Raw genomic sequence first — 16,223 nt, 5'->3', positions numbered from 1 at the left:
TAGAATGAACTAATAGAACCCCTAATTTAAGTTCAGCAGGCCTCTGGTACACAGGCACCTGCATATAGGGACAAAGGGAGGAGGGACACTTGGTCTGCACCTCCTCCACCCAGATTTCACCTCTAAACATGTTTTGGCCAAGATCCGTAAAACTTAATGCTTACCACTACATGTTTGCACCCCCCACCACCCAAAAAATGGTTCTGTGGGTGCCTCTGCTCTGGTAAATTTTAGAATGCAAGCAATGCTCAAGTTTAATGTTTGTAAATCCTACCATGCTAGACAGATACCATAACATACCTGGTTGACACAGGATTGCACAAATAACATAAAGTATCAGTTAAAATGGGGAACTGAAGGGATTGGCAGAATAGAGTGTAGGGTCTAAACCACTATCCTGCAAGATAAAAATAATGACACGGCAAAGTCTTCCATTCACATTTTATTGAAATTAGCTGTCTATGAAACAATCCATTTAACCAAGCTAATCTCAAATACACAAATGATCATGACAAATGAATGAATTATGTAATCCAAAATTGATATCATAGAATGGGAAAATACATTACAGCATAACAGAGTGAAAACTCTCAAGCCCAAACCAAAATTCTCTTAAAACTGATTCATGTTTCTGATCCCAATATTTCCTTCTTTAATTTTACTAACCATTAACTTAGAAAAGTGAAACCCCTCTACTCTAAAAGGTTTAAGAAATGTCTGATAACAAATTTAAAATTTTACATTAAAAATGAATCCCATATAATCAACTAAATCAGTGCATGTGACCAGCAAATGGCCATTAAATAGCATAAAGTCATGCAGAGTAAAATAAAGATAGAAAAATGTATAGAAGTAATTAAGTCCTGATTTCCACCGATACCTTGAAAAAAGATGACTGAATATTATTCATGTTTTGTCAAACATGTACAAATTGACTTGTATGTGAGAGGACAACTCATCTTATCTCATTCTTCTGTGAAAACAGAGAACCTCTGTAAACCAAAGACCCCATAAACCTGAAAATTTATTTCAATTCCATGTGACTTTGTGCTTGAGAGTTTTCACTGTATATAAATACAGAATAATCAAATTTGTATTATCAACCTTTTTATAGAAACAGGACCTAATATTAACATTTTATTTTCATCAGTTCAAACAATTTTACAATGTTTTTCCCTCCAATTAGTTTTGATATCTGCAATGAAAAGAACAACTGTTTCTGTTGACTAAAATAGTTCATGATGTTTTCTTCCTCCATATGGGTTACCTACAAAATCAACACCACGAGTCATCAAAGACACCTATGAAAACACCTATTAACCCCCCACTTATGTAAAGACACTTACTAAAAGTACTTCAGTCTCCCCACTTATGTAAAGACACTGAAAATACCTCGAGACCCCCCACTTACGTAATGATGCCTACTGAAAGTACATCATAGTCCTCCCCACTTATGTAAATACACTTAATTAAAGTACCTTAGAGCCCCCCCCCCCCACTTATATAAAGATGCCTCCTTAAAGTACCCTCTGGTCCAGTATTCTCAATGTACATACTACTAATGCAACATTTGTGTCCATGGTAAGATTAAAAATGTATTCATCGAAGAGTGAGGCCCCACCACAGTGCATGAAATGACCTCAGTGCAAAAAACTTAACCAAGGTATGGCAATATTTGTACAGATGGAAAGACATGGGTAACACCATGTTTCAGCCACTTATATGGTGGAGAATATTAATAAAAAATATAGACTGGAAAATTCTTAGTATCAAAAGCTATCTTTGTACAACTGGCTTTACATTTACACCAAATTTTGGTTGAAAAAACTTGAATGGTATGCACTTGAAGTGAAAATGTTTATGAACAAACATACAATCATAGTGATAGCTATATTCCCCTGTCTTGCTATATATATATATATATATATATATATATATATATATATATATATATATATATATATATATATATATATATATACACAGACACACACACACACCAGTGTTGTAAAGTATATTCTTAATGGTTTCCTCAAAAAATAGATGTGTGAATGATAGACAGATCGATGTACAGGCTAATGGAGAAAAGCCAAAAGATATCTATTTAAACTAAACAATCCATAATAGCGATTGGAAGATCTGGACTACTAGTCCAATATATATATAAAATTTCTTAGACATATCTTGAACGGTTTTAAAGTATAGCCCTGGAAATGAAATCATTGATAACTCATTAGTAAAATGAATGTGCAGATAAGTGGAGAAAAACATGAAAAATATTGAAATTGAAGTCTTTGCAAATAGCACATGACACATCTGGATTACTAGTCTTTTATGTGTACCAAGTTTCATGACGATTTCTTGATTGGTTTCAGAATTATGCTCTGGCAATGAAAGTTGGGATGATGAATGGAAGAGTATACAGGCCAATGGATGAAAATGTTGAAAATATTGAAGATAAAGAATTTTGAATAGCTAATTGCACATCTACACAAGTCTAATAAGTGTATCAAACCTTAAGGAGACATCACATGCATGAACAAAGCTTGTTCAATATATATTTATATTCAGACTGATTGATTCATATGGACAGACATAATGATATCTATATTCCTTTGTACCAGAAGGATAATGACCACCATGGCAAATTAAAAAATATAGATAACTAGAAATATGAAAACATATAGATGCAATATATTTTAAAATATTCAGGATAAAGAGTTGTTCTTTCAATCATATTTATTATAAGAACTGCATTACTGATGCAAATTTATATAAGATACTTTTAAAAAAATGTACACATTAAAAGAATCGTTTTCATTAAAAATTAAGAAAAAAATTTATGTCTGAAAAACTCCAATAAAGTAAAATGCAATGAATTTCCATAGCATATAACATCTATTAATTCATCTAAAATTAAATTACATTGCTTAAAAAAGTCATTTTTTAAAACAATCTTATCACCATTTATCTATCCATATATAAATATATATTTAATTTTACAATGTAATCACCATTGTTCTATCCATTTATAACAGACAGGGTTCATACAGAATTCTGAATGATAAATTTTAAAGAAACTTTCAAAGACTACAAACAGATTTCCAAGACCTATTTTTGATAACATTTTTGTATACAAGTTATTTAGTATGAGAAAACAATGAATACAAAATACTACAATATTGTTTAATGATGAAATGAAACTGAACGGGTCATCAAAAGAAAGAAACTAGGAAAACTTGACTAAATCTGAATCTAGCAACATTGGACAATTTTATTTGTGATTATGGAAAGAAATTAAAATGTTTGGGTTTATTTCAATTTTCAAAGACTTTTAAAGACCTTAGGGTCATCTGCTTGATTTTCCCAAACTTTCAAGACTTTGAAAATGCTACCTCATTTTTCCCAAACTGTCAAAGACCTTCAAAGACCATATGAATCCTGATAGATATGTCAGATTATGGAACACTTATATTATTTATAAACCTTCTTTGTACATCACACTTTCGTCAAAGTAACAAAAATATTGCACAAACATTATTTACACACTTGAAAAAATTGAGCAAGCCATATCAAACAAGAAATTATCTAGGAATGCTTCTAAGTACAGGTAAAAAAGTGTATTTCTATCCATATAACTCTTTTTTAAAAATGTTTTGTTTTGGAATATTGTAATCTACTTCACTGTCTCCAATAAAGGTTTTGAATGTATATTTTACATAAATAATACACAGTGGCTAAAACTTGCAACTATATTTAGCTGGATTATTATAGTAATAGCCAGATTACTATAGCATAGCCAGATTACTATAGCAATAGCCAGATTACTATAGCTATAGCCAGATTACTATAGTAATAGCCAGACTACTATAGCACAAGCAGGATTACTGCCATTGGATATTGCACAACACTTTTCTTCCATATTAGGACCTACATTTAAGTTATGCATTGAAAAAATGAAGATAAATACAATTCATGTGATCTATATAATTTATTGTGTTAAAGACAATATCCACACTGTGTAATGAAATAATTTGTTGTACATTGTTCTGTGTCCCATAAAAAAATTGGGACAATGTTCTGCACATGATTGGGACACTTATGATTGTAGATGGTTAAAACCTGCATAAAAATGGCACCTATAACTGCTACTTATTTGTATGCAGTACTGACCAAAAAGAGGGTGTGCACATATCAAGGCATATGCTGGTTTTGAATATGGTCAGAATATATCATATATACTGGCATTAAGTCAAACTGCAAAAAGAAGAGATCTGCTGCATCATAATGTATGATGCTTGTTTTACTTATTACTCCTAAAAAAATTCAGACTCGGATCTGCTGGTGCATTATGCGTGGCAGATCTGGGTCTGTGCAGTTTGCAGTTAGACTAATAAGTGAGTACATGTGGCAACTCTACTTTCCAACTTTTTTAAATGAATCAGTCCACCAATTAGAAGATATAAAAATAAAGTTTCTGGTACAATAAATACTAGCTTAGAAATCAGGTTCAAAGGCACACAACATAGACCCTAATCTAAAGTTGCATAATGCAGAATCAGATCAAGGTATTCAGTTTGTTTTACTGATTAGTCTTAACAAACTTTATAGACCCAGATCTGCTGGTGGATTATGTGATGGCAAATCTGGGCTGCTGTAGTTAGCAGTTGGACCTTACTTGAAAGTAAGAAATAAGTAAAGTAAAAGCATCTGAAATCTGCCATTAAAAGTTGTCTGACCTTACTGACTGAACCTTTCTCTGCTGTAGTTCTTATACAAAATAAAACTTGTCATGCATAGAGTGATGCTATTCCCTTTTTTGGATCACAACATTGGCATTTTCAAGATGATAACTACAGGAATAAAAAAAATTGGCATCCAAAGTTATGCAAATTTTCACTTCTGATTTCATAAATATTTCCTTGGCATTCTTTGACTATCAAAATTTATACATGCTTATCTAACTCCAGCAAAAACTTTTACACAAAATCTATTTTCAAAAATATATTATCTGCTATTGCAACAGCTCCTGGAAAATGCCAAAACATTATCATATGCTGAACCTCATTCGAAGCAACAATCCAGGAAGGACTATTATCGCTTTTGTGATGGTAAAATAGCTGAATTTTTTTTTCATGTGACTTTCTAATGGTAACATGATTACAGGGTTGAATGTGTACCAAAGCATGTAGACCCAAATTTACAATTCAATAATTAGTTGGCAGATCTGCTGTTGCATGCAGCAGTGTAGAATATGATCTGTTGTTGCATCCTACAACATTAAGTCTGACCTGATGTTGACAACTGCAGTACAGACCAAGCTCTGCTGTTGGATACTGCTGTACAGTTCCTGCTCTGCTGTTGGATACTGCTGTACAGACCAAGCTCTGCTGTTGGATACTGCTGTGCAGTCCCTGCTCTGCTGTAACATACTGCAATACAGACTGTGATCTCCTGTTGCATACTGCAGTATATATCTTGACCTTGTCTACTGTTGCAGGCTGCAGTGGAGACTCTAACTTGTTCTTGCATACTGCAGTACAGACCAAAATTTGATTTTGCATCCTGCAGTACGGACCATGATCCGTTATTGTATACTGCAGTACAGACCCAAATTTGATTCTGCATCATGATCTGTTGTTGCATACAGTAGAACTGACTTTGATCTGTGGTTTCATATTGCACCAGCAGATCTGGGTCCACATTGTTTGCAATATGTGGTTGCATATTATGTATCGGTATATACAATATTAAAGATTCTGTTATAGGAAACCATATTCTCACATGCAAAACTGACCAGTTATGAAAAATACCATCACTGATTAGTTACGTCTGGTCAAGAACCTAAGTCCTCTGAAGTACAATCTTCACTTGATGGACACTATCTGCTAAACACCAACTGCATAAATATCCTGCCTGCTTGGTGTCACAGCTGCAGAATCCAAAATTAGTGTTGAGCTACCATGCATTCCATGAGTCTCAGAGTTGCTCATCACACATGCAGCTATTTGTCAACATTTTATTAATGAAGACGACTTTACATCACCCCTCACCAATATATATATATATATATATATATATATATATATATATATATATAATGGCAAAAGCTCAAACACTTTTTTTTCTTTTTACAGTCTAACTTCAGACAGTTATCTATTTCACTATTAACACTGTAATAACACTTCTTTTTTTGACTGGCGCTGTATAAAATTATTAACACTGGCATTCATACCGATGTCCATGCATTAGGAATAACCACAGCTATCTCTCCAATGAATTAATACTCTCTGTTGCCTGTCTAATAGAAGTCCTTAGTGATGCAATATAATCACTGAGCGCTGATGAATGCTGGGTAATTCTGAATTGTTCCACAGCCTGCATAAAGTACAGGAGAGTTCCAGATTGACGAGACTGGCACAGACTGTGTACTGGAACACTGGAAAAAGAATTGTAAGAACCATTATAAAATTCACTTTATTAGCTGACAAGCGGTCAGAAATGAAAATGTTGACATTCATCTGTGATAAATATTACATGCTTTTTATTGATAGTGGAAAAAGTTCTATCTAAAAAAAATCCAAGATTCACCAACATATACTGAACTATTATATTTAATACATGCGTAAATATAAAACAAACTGTTCATCTTTTAAGCGTGACATACAATAATATCCAAACAAATTATAATTTGAAATTAAATGTTTTTATATATTTTATGTTTAAGTGACAGAAATGTCTCAAATGCAATTTACTGCCTTTATCACATGATCTTCTATAACAAACCAATATGTACTGCCTATAGCCCATGATCTTCTAAAATAACATCATTGTGAATTGGTACTGCCTACATTTTGTGATCTTCTATAATATCTTTGCTGCCATTGTGTACTGCTTATATCTCGTGATCTTCTATAACACCATCATGTCCAACGTGTACTGCCTATATCTCGTGATCTTCTATCACAAAATGTTTATATGAACTTCAGGCTGTATTCAACATAATGCATGCACAATTTAATGAGTGCACATCCCTCTTTAAAAAAAATCGCCAAAAATAACATGCACACATCATGATACCATAATCTCTCACAGAAGGGAAACAGTTACTATCATGAGAGAGAACGAACCTCCTCTCTGTGAAAAAGCTCCATTGCTTTTACTTAACCCTTTACCTCATGCAAGCGTTTTTGGATGCCTCTACACCATTCGCATGGAAGCGCCTTTTGACGCCTCTACTAAAGTCGCATGGAAATGGAAGCGCCTTTTGACGTTGGCTGTAAACATCAGCCATTTTAATTTGGTTTTCGTAGCGCTACCTTCAGGGAAAAACCCCTATTAGATACTACATTCATTTCTGCGAATGACAATTATGTCAGATCACGTAGTCACTGTTTATGCACTGGTTGATATCTGCTATTTAAAGTAACTAGATCGTAATCTCCACTCTCCAAATTTGCGGTCACGGATTTCATTCAGTACTTACGAAGTTTTCATGATTAGAATCACAACTATGAAAGATTCATTAACCAGGTAAAGGTTCTGATATTGATGTAGGCAGCAATTAGTTTTTATAAATTATCAAATTCTGATGACTTAGTGATGTAGACACAGACGGAAAACTTGCAACTTTCGAGTATGAGAAATGGCATCTACGGTTGGTCAGGCAGCCTCACTGACATGGTGGTGAATGAGTTCTCTCAAGATTTTAAAGCACATAAAAAATTCTTCTGTGATAAATAATTGCACAGCTATAACAATCAGACTTTACTCTTAAATTTTTCCACATATATGTGTACAAAAATGTAAAATGGTTAAAATTGCTGTTAAACGTAACATACACTACATTGCTTAACAGTTCACAGGCAGGCCTATGCATATGGGGTCGGCTAGGTAACAGGTGTTCTATTTATAGCACGCTGCACTTTGTAACTATGCTCTATGAGGTAAAGGGTTAACCTGCATTTGTATACAGGTAATAGGTACAGTACTATTTATTTTAACATTTTGTGGCTGCTTTTCTTAATGAGCAAGGGCCATACTAAATTTACCCAAATAAGAAATGTTGCAGTTATTATGTTGAATACAGTAACATCTAATATAACATTATATCAAAGAAAGTTGCAGTGAACATGACCTACACATTTCAGTTTGACATGCACATTCTGATATCAATCAAAATAACATACATATTTCAGCTTGGCACACACATTTTTATATCAATTTGAAATTATCTACCCATTTCAATTTGGCAGGGGTAATTTGATATCAGTAAAAATGATCATCACATTTCAGCTTGGCACACACATTTTTATATCAATTTGAAATTATCTACCCATTTCAATTTGGCAGGGTTTGATATCAATAAAAATGATCATCACATTTCAGCTTGGCATGCACATTTTAGTATTAATTTGAATTAATGACACATTTCAGCCTGTTGGATACATTTTGATATCAATCTGTATTACTGACACATTTCAGCCTGTTGGATACATTTTGGTATCAATCTGTATTACTGACTCATTTCAGCCTGTTGGATACATTTTGATATCAATCTGTATTACTGACACATTTCAGCCTGTTGGATACATTTTGATATCAATCTGTATTACTGACACATTTCAGCCTGTTGGATACATTTTGATATCAATCTGTATTACTGACTCATTTCAGCCTGTTGGATACATTTTGATATCAATCTGTATTACTGACTCATTTCAGTCTGGCAGGCACATTTTGATATTAATCTGTATTACTGACTCATTTCAGCCTGTTGGATACATTTTGATATCAATCTGTATTACTGACTCATTTCAGTCTGGCAGGCACATTTTGATATCAATCTGTATTACTGACACATTTCAGCCTGTTGGATACATTTTGATATCAATCTGTATTACTGACACATTTCAGCCTGTTGGATACATTTTGATATCAATCTGTATTACTGACACATTTCAGCCTGTTGGATACATTTTGATATCAATCTGTATTACTGACACATTTCAGCCTGTTGGATACATTTTGATATCAATCTGTATTACTGACTCATTTCAGCCTGTTGGATACATTTTGATATCAATCTGTATTACTGACACATTTCAGCCTGTTGGATACATTTTGATATCAATCTGTATTACTGACTCATTTCAGTCTGGCAGGCACATTTTGATATCAATCTGTATTACTGACTCATTTCAGCCTGGCAGGCACATTTTGATATCAATCTGTATTACTGACTCATTTCAGCCTGGCAGGCACATTTTGATATCAATTAAAAATTCTAATTGCAAGTTAAAGTTTAATTAGTATTCCCTTACCTTTGATGGGAGATTCTTGAAATAAACAAGCTATCAAAATTTTTCATAACATCATTTATTTTTCTACTGGCAGCAGAGACATCTGAAGAGGTGTATTGCTTAAAGGTTGCTGCTGCTATGTACAGTGCATCCAAATCAATGAGAAGTGGGCCTGAAAAATACAAGAGAACAGTTTAGAAATTCCAACTTACTACAACAACAAAAGTCAAAGCTGTCTGATTAAATATTAACACACCATCTATATTTATGTTAAGCCTAAGGTATAAACCCTAATAGTAGTTTTATAAAGAGGGGGATGTGCTTAACATCAGAATACGTTTGGTTTGGTGTTTTATAACAGAGCAGCACAAATAGGAGAACAAAAAACATACTGTGGTAGCCAACCTCAGCTGATATGATGGCAGGATTTGAATCTGCACCCTTTTAGTCACTAGTTTGGCATGCTCACCAAAGAACCACCATGGCTCCCTAACATAAGAATCAACTTTGTTTGAAGCAAAAAACTTTTGCCAGATTCTTCACAAGGGCAAGCAAACCATCAAGCATGAACCTATAATGGTAGAAATATACTAAATGTTCAGATTTCTCTTTCCCAGACTTATTATCCATGCTGCTTGTATATTAGGTCCAAAATAAAAATCTGAATGCATACCAAATGTAACTTGATGTTGAACACAAAAAATTATATGTATTTTCTGAATGGTACCATGATTACTTTGGTAAGGTTCAAAATACACCGCTTCTTAAGCCAAGCAGTCAGAAATATATTTTTTCAGAAACATCAAAAAGCTTTCATGCTATCATAAATTGATAATGTCAAAACTACAACAAATTCAGTTATTGTCATCTCATATAGAACTGCATAAACAGTTAGACCAGTGGCCTAGTGGTTATAGCATCTGCCACAGATGCAAGAGGTTGCAGGTTTAAACCCTGGCTGAGTCATACCAAAGACTTATAAAAATGTTACTAACAGATGCCTTGCTAAGCACTCAACATTAAAAGGTTAGTGTTAGGACTGGTCAGCCTGGTGTCAGGATGATGTGACTGGGTGGGTCATCATGCTACATGTCTGCAGCATGATGCCCCAGTGCTAGACATCACTATAAACTTCTACACTGCAGACATCTTAGCAATATGACTGAAAAATTGTAAAGCTATGTTAAAAATCCAAACACACACACACACACACACACACACACACACACAAAAGCAGTTATTGGGAATACTGTGCTGAAACACTAAATTACAACCACTAGATCTCACAGTACTTGCAAATTATTTTGGGTTTATATGGTGGTTATTATCCAGAATGTGTAACAGTAAATCTTACCATAGTCATAGTCCATCAGCTGTTGAGCTATCTGTACCATCTTTCTGATGGTGTGCTGTACAAACTGCACTGTGTATTCCAGGTTAAATCCTATCACAGCATCATCCACCAGTCTCAGCAGCACAAGGGAGGTAACTCTGGCCACAGCCAAATGATACTTGAAGTGATGATTTAAGTCTAATGAAAGCATGTCCTTATTAAGTGCCTGAATAGGAAGAAAAAAACATAGCTATCAAAATAATGGCTGATCTCTCCAACCAATGCTATTACAAACGTAAAATTACATAATTTTGCAGTGTGCCCTCTGTCCGTCACCTCTGATCTTCCAATTAAAGATTTATTAGGAAATTGTCCTTCTGCAAATGTAGCTATGAAGTTAGTTTAAATCCATCAAGTCCTTCAAAAAGTTATCAAGCTGAAATAAAATTCCTTAGTGTATAGGACAAATTGACAGGCAAAATGCCAATTCCATAGAATATGGAAAAAGCTTACAAAATATATATCCATAAAAAGGTGTTATTATTACAATCAAAAACACAAGAAGAATTCCACCCCAGTCAAAACACTGCTGTAAAACCTGACCCAACAGTCAAAGCACTAATGTAAAACAAGACCCCATAATAAAAGCAGTACTGTAAAACATGACCTCAAGGTCAAAAAGGTTCCTCAAGCATTACTGTAAAACATGACCTCACGGTCAAAAAGGTTCCTCAAGCATGTGACACACTTAGTTGCCTTAGCTTCATTTTTTATTCATTTCAAGTAGGAACAAAATCCATCAATGGGTTTCAGAATAAAATTGAAGCAAATGAAGAAACTAAATCTTGTGCAAGTTTTAAAGGATTATGACCATGAAATGAAGGTAAATGAGGTAAATGGGGTGTAAATGCATGTTGCAGAATTAAATAACAGCTCATCATGAGGTTTAGGAAATATAAGCATATACAAACTTAACCAAAACCTTAGAGTACATTTTTTATGACTCACCTTGACCACAAGATAAAAGGGTGAACAAACATATAGAAGGATCATTTATGTTAACTCCATAATGATTAATTCCAAGTATGAAGAGAACTTATGTAGGAAATATCAGTAAATGCAAAACTTTAACCAAAACCTTAACCAACTGTTGACACCAACCGCAATGCCATCGGAAAAGTGACTGATATGTCTTGATTCTCACTAAGATGTACATCACAATAAGCAAGACAAAATTATCAAACTGAAAATAGAATAAATATGCTATTTACTTGAGTTGATTGCTTAAATGTGGCTGCAGCAAAGGGAATCCCCAAAAGGTGTCTGATTGGTTCCTGGTAACAGCTGTCATGGTTACAATTAAGAGGGTAATCGGAGGTAGTGAGCCAATCAAGAGTGAGGTTTGGCCAATTGTGTGACAACATCACATCAGGGTTGTTGGGATCAGCAATCTGAAAGTGAAATGTTTTAAGTTTAATGGCAGAAGATTTTATAATCATTTCCTGCTTTTAACAAAAATAATCCTTTAGTCTTTCTGAATCTTTTGTAAACATGTTCCAATATGTACAATTTGTAAATGTAATTTTTAAATTATAGAAAAACTATAAATCAGGTTGCAGTAATTGCTAAAATGGCGAGATTTAATGATTGGAAATATCCTTGATATAAAATGGATTTAGCGTAAATAAATGTATTATGAATTCATCAATTTTAATTCATCAATCATTGATAATAACATATACCAACATAGTTGCATTGATGAATGAAAAACTAATAGATAACATTATGAAAGAAGTAAAAACAGAAAGAATTGAAATTTTTCTATAATATACATTTTATGGTGTTGTTCTTACAAATCTTGAACTCATTTTCATTCAAGTACATAAATATTACTATACTCACAAAGGTGACGACCATAGCAGCTGTTTTTGCTTTCTATAAATTAAATTAAGGATATGTTAAAAACTGACATTTGAATCAAAAAGAAATGCAAGCATACCCTATCAGCAATACTCTGTACCAAATCTATTAAAGCCACACTTGTCTTGATTTGGATGGCTTCTGTTCCAATCTTTGGCACATCAAGGCTCAAGTATGCCACAGCATCCATTTGAAGTACATGATTATGAGCCTGTTAATACAAAATGTAAGGAAATGAAGCATTTAAGGTAGTCATCTTTTGTTTAATGCCATTTTTCAGCACACGATAGGCTATACATGGCAGCCAATATTAATAGTTGAGGAAGAACCCAGGAAAACTCTGGAAAGAACCAATGACCCATAAGAAGCTACTGGAAAGCTTTCTCACATACCCACATTGGCTGAATCCGAGACTCGAACCCACGCAGACAGAGGTAAGACAGCAGTGATCCATAACAGTGAGTTTTTTAGACCAACCACTCTGCCACTCAGGGCCCCTAGTCAGCTTTTGTAAAATCAATGCTTACTGCAGAATTCAAAATGATGTCATGATTAAATTCTGATATCATCAATCTGGCATGAAGTTTTATCAAGAGGTATTGAAAAGTATAAACACTTACAAGTTACTATTTTTATAAATGATACTTGCTGCAAATAGTAATATGACAGAAACTGTTGATGCTTAAAGATTTAAAAGACAAATGATAAACAGGTGCAAATTTAGAATGACCTAAAAAAGATCATTTCCATTTTTGAGTGAAACTCGAGTGGTTGATATAAAGAGGTTTTGTCACAACGATGTCAATTAAGGATCTATGTTGTCTGCAGTTGGTCTCGACATAAAAGTGAGTACATACAGTAATTACAATTAAAATTACAAACCTGACTAAACTGATGATGTACTGTAGACCACTAATGATTCAAGAAATGATGAATAGAACATGCTCAACTTGATATCCTTTAATAATAAAAGAAAATATCTAGTTTCAGATTTCCAAAATTAAAGTTTAATTTAATATCACATTATAAACTTTAGCATTTTAAATGTGCAAGAAGTGTGTGTGTGTGTGAACTGGATTTTTTAATGTGGCTTTAACAATTTTCAGTCATATTGCTACGATGTCTGCAGTGTGACAGTTTATAGTGATATTAGCACTGGGGCATCATGCCGAAGACATGTCCCACCCAGTCCCATTATCCTGACACCAGACTGACCAGTCCTAACACTAACCTCTTAATGCTGAGCACCAAGCAAAGCAGCTGTTAGTACCATTTTTGTAAGCCTTTGGTATGACTCGGCCAGGGATCAAACCCATGACCTCCCACATCTGAGGCAGATGCTCTAATGTGCAAGATATCATAATTAAGAAGACCAGGAGTTCTAGCAACTACTCACTGAAACCTTAAGATAATAATACACTATATGCCTTGGTCTTAGTACAAAAATAATGAATATCAAACCTGTATATAGCCATTTAATCCTGCATTTGACAGCTCCTGCCCTCCCCAGGAACACACCTTGATTTCTCTGCGTGGTTGCCACTTTTCCTGCTGACGTATAAGAGTCAAACTTCGTGCCAATTCAAGCAAAAGAGCTGTGCTGGATTTAGGGTCTACAGTACTACCATGGAAAGCAGTGCGCCCAGCACCAATCATTATATAGCGGTCTGAAGTTGATAAAGAAAGTTACAACAAGTAACTCTAAATTGTATGCTTTAGTTTTAACTAAGGCAAGCTGACAAAAACTATTTCATAAGTATTAATACCTATTTTAGTTCTGATTCTATACCACTTGTTCCTTCTTCTCTAATTCAAAATGAAAATAAGTGACTCATCTTTTATACACAGCAAGGAGAAAAGGGTGATCTTCCAGTACAGAAAATATAAACAAAAATATGGTTTAGAAAGAACCACTTGTAAATAGAGTAAAAATTAAGTAATTATAAACTGGAATAGATTTCACATATCTTAAAATAATTTTTACATACCCGGTATTAAATAATTTCAAACATATAATGGACAATATGTAGAAGGGAATACTAATTATGACTATGAATGACAAAGAACAATTACCTGTTTCAACATTGCCCAGCAGAGTACCAATAACATTCTTGATTTTCTTCATTACCCTTTTGTTATAAACATGCAATCTGGCTTTCACACCATCTATATAGATGCAAACAATGAATAAAAAATTAGTATGTGTTTTGAGCAGATAAAGACAATTATGAAATTTGACCAATTATGAAAAGGTTGTTTGAAATCATTATTTCTAAACTGATACATAAAAATCTGGAATCATTCTGACGGAACAAGGGACACATCGTTCAACTCATTATTAATAATGGGAAAGCAGTCTCATATTTGAGGATTTAAGGGTTGTGTGTCACTGATGGTTTTGCTGTTATAAATTTTAGATTTACTGGCAATATGTCAATAAAACAAAACATATCTGGGATTGTGAACATATAAAGATGCTAATTCTTCAAATATAAAACTGTTATCTTGGATGTAACAAAATTAGAAAATTTTGTTTAAAAAAAATGTCCTTCTCAGAGGCAATGTGTCATAAAGTGCATCATAAAGTCGTATGGCAACATTGTCTCTTACACAGTGGCAACAGTCTTTTCTGCAGCGGCAATAGTTTCTTACACAATGGCAAAAGTATCTTAGACAATGGAAATAATCTCTAGCAGTGGCAACAGTCTTTAACATAACACCAACAGTCTCTAACACACTTGCAACAGTCTCTAACATAACAATCAATAGTCTCTAATACAGATGCAACAGTCTCTAACATAACAATAGTCTCTAATACAGTTGCAACAGTCTCTAAGTTGTTGTTGTAGGGTTTAACGCCATTTTTCAGCACACGATAGGTTATACAAGGTGGCCAGTATTAATGGTGGAGGAAGAACCCGGGAAAAAGACAGAAAGAACCACTGACCCACACGAGAAGCTACTGGCAAGCTTTCTCACATACCCACATTAACCAAATCCGAGAATTGAACCCACGCAGACAGAGGTGAGATGGCAGTGATCCGTAACGGTGAGCGCTTGAGACCACTCAGGGCCCCCAGTCTCTAACATAACAACACTAGTCTCTAATACAGTTGCAACAGTCTCCAACATAACAACAGTCTCTAATACAGTTTCAACAGAGTCTCTAACATAACAACAATAGCCTCTAACACACTTGCAGCAGTCTCTAACATAACAACAATAGTCTCTAATACAGTTTCAACAGAGTCTCTAACATAACAACACTAGTCTCTAATACAGTTTCAACAGAGTTTCTCACAAAACAATAGTCTCTAATACAGTTTCAAGAGAGTCTCTAACATAACAATAGTCTCTAATACAGTTGCAACAGTCTCTAACATAACAACAATAGTCTTTAACACACTTGCAACAGTCTCTAACATAACAACAATAGTCTCTAATACAGTTTCAACAGAGTTTCTCACATAACAATAGTCTCTAATACAGTTGCAACAGTCTCTAACATAACAACAGTCTCTAATACAGTTGCAACAGAGTCTCTAACATAACAACACTAGGCTCTAATACAGTTGCAACAGAGTCACAAACATAACAACAATACAGCTGCAACAGTCTCCAGAAATAATGGTAATAGTTTCTAGCTGGGTAATAAAGTCTCTAACACA

General features: G+C 34.1%; 1 protein-coding gene across 1 annotated transcript in view; it reads right to left on the bottom strand.

Moving 5' to 3' along the window:
- Positions 1-424: 424 nt before the first annotated feature.
- The window catches only part of LOC149799783 (aminopeptidase NAALADL1-like), a 68,054-nt gene continuing 52,255 nt past the window's right edge, over positions 425-16,223 (bottom strand). Inside the window, exons 6-12 of the mRNA XM_089959167.1 lie at positions 14,629-14,721; positions 14,017-14,222; positions 12,635-12,766; positions 11,907-12,086; positions 10,657-10,861; positions 9,324-9,474; positions 425-6,439 (exon numbers count right to left, since the gene is read on the bottom strand). Coding sequence (XP_089815293.1) covers positions 6,265-6,439; positions 9,324-9,474; positions 10,657-10,861; positions 11,907-12,086; positions 12,635-12,766; positions 14,017-14,222; positions 14,629-14,721 — 1,142 coding nt within the window. The 3' untranslated portion in view covers positions 425-6,264. The remainder of the gene's footprint in view (positions 6,440-9,323; positions 9,475-10,656; positions 10,862-11,906; positions 12,087-12,634; positions 12,767-14,016; positions 14,223-14,628; positions 14,722-16,223) is intronic.

The sequence above is a fragment of the Sinohyriopsis cumingii genome, chromosome 5 (assembly GCF_028554795.1).
Source record: "Sinohyriopsis cumingii isolate HCF-2022 chromosome 5, ASM2855479v2, whole genome shotgun sequence".
Taxonomy (NCBI): domain Eukaryota; kingdom Metazoa; phylum Mollusca; class Bivalvia; order Unionida; family Unionidae; genus Sinohyriopsis; species Sinohyriopsis cumingii.
This window is presented reverse-complemented; position numbering and strand designations above follow the sequence as displayed.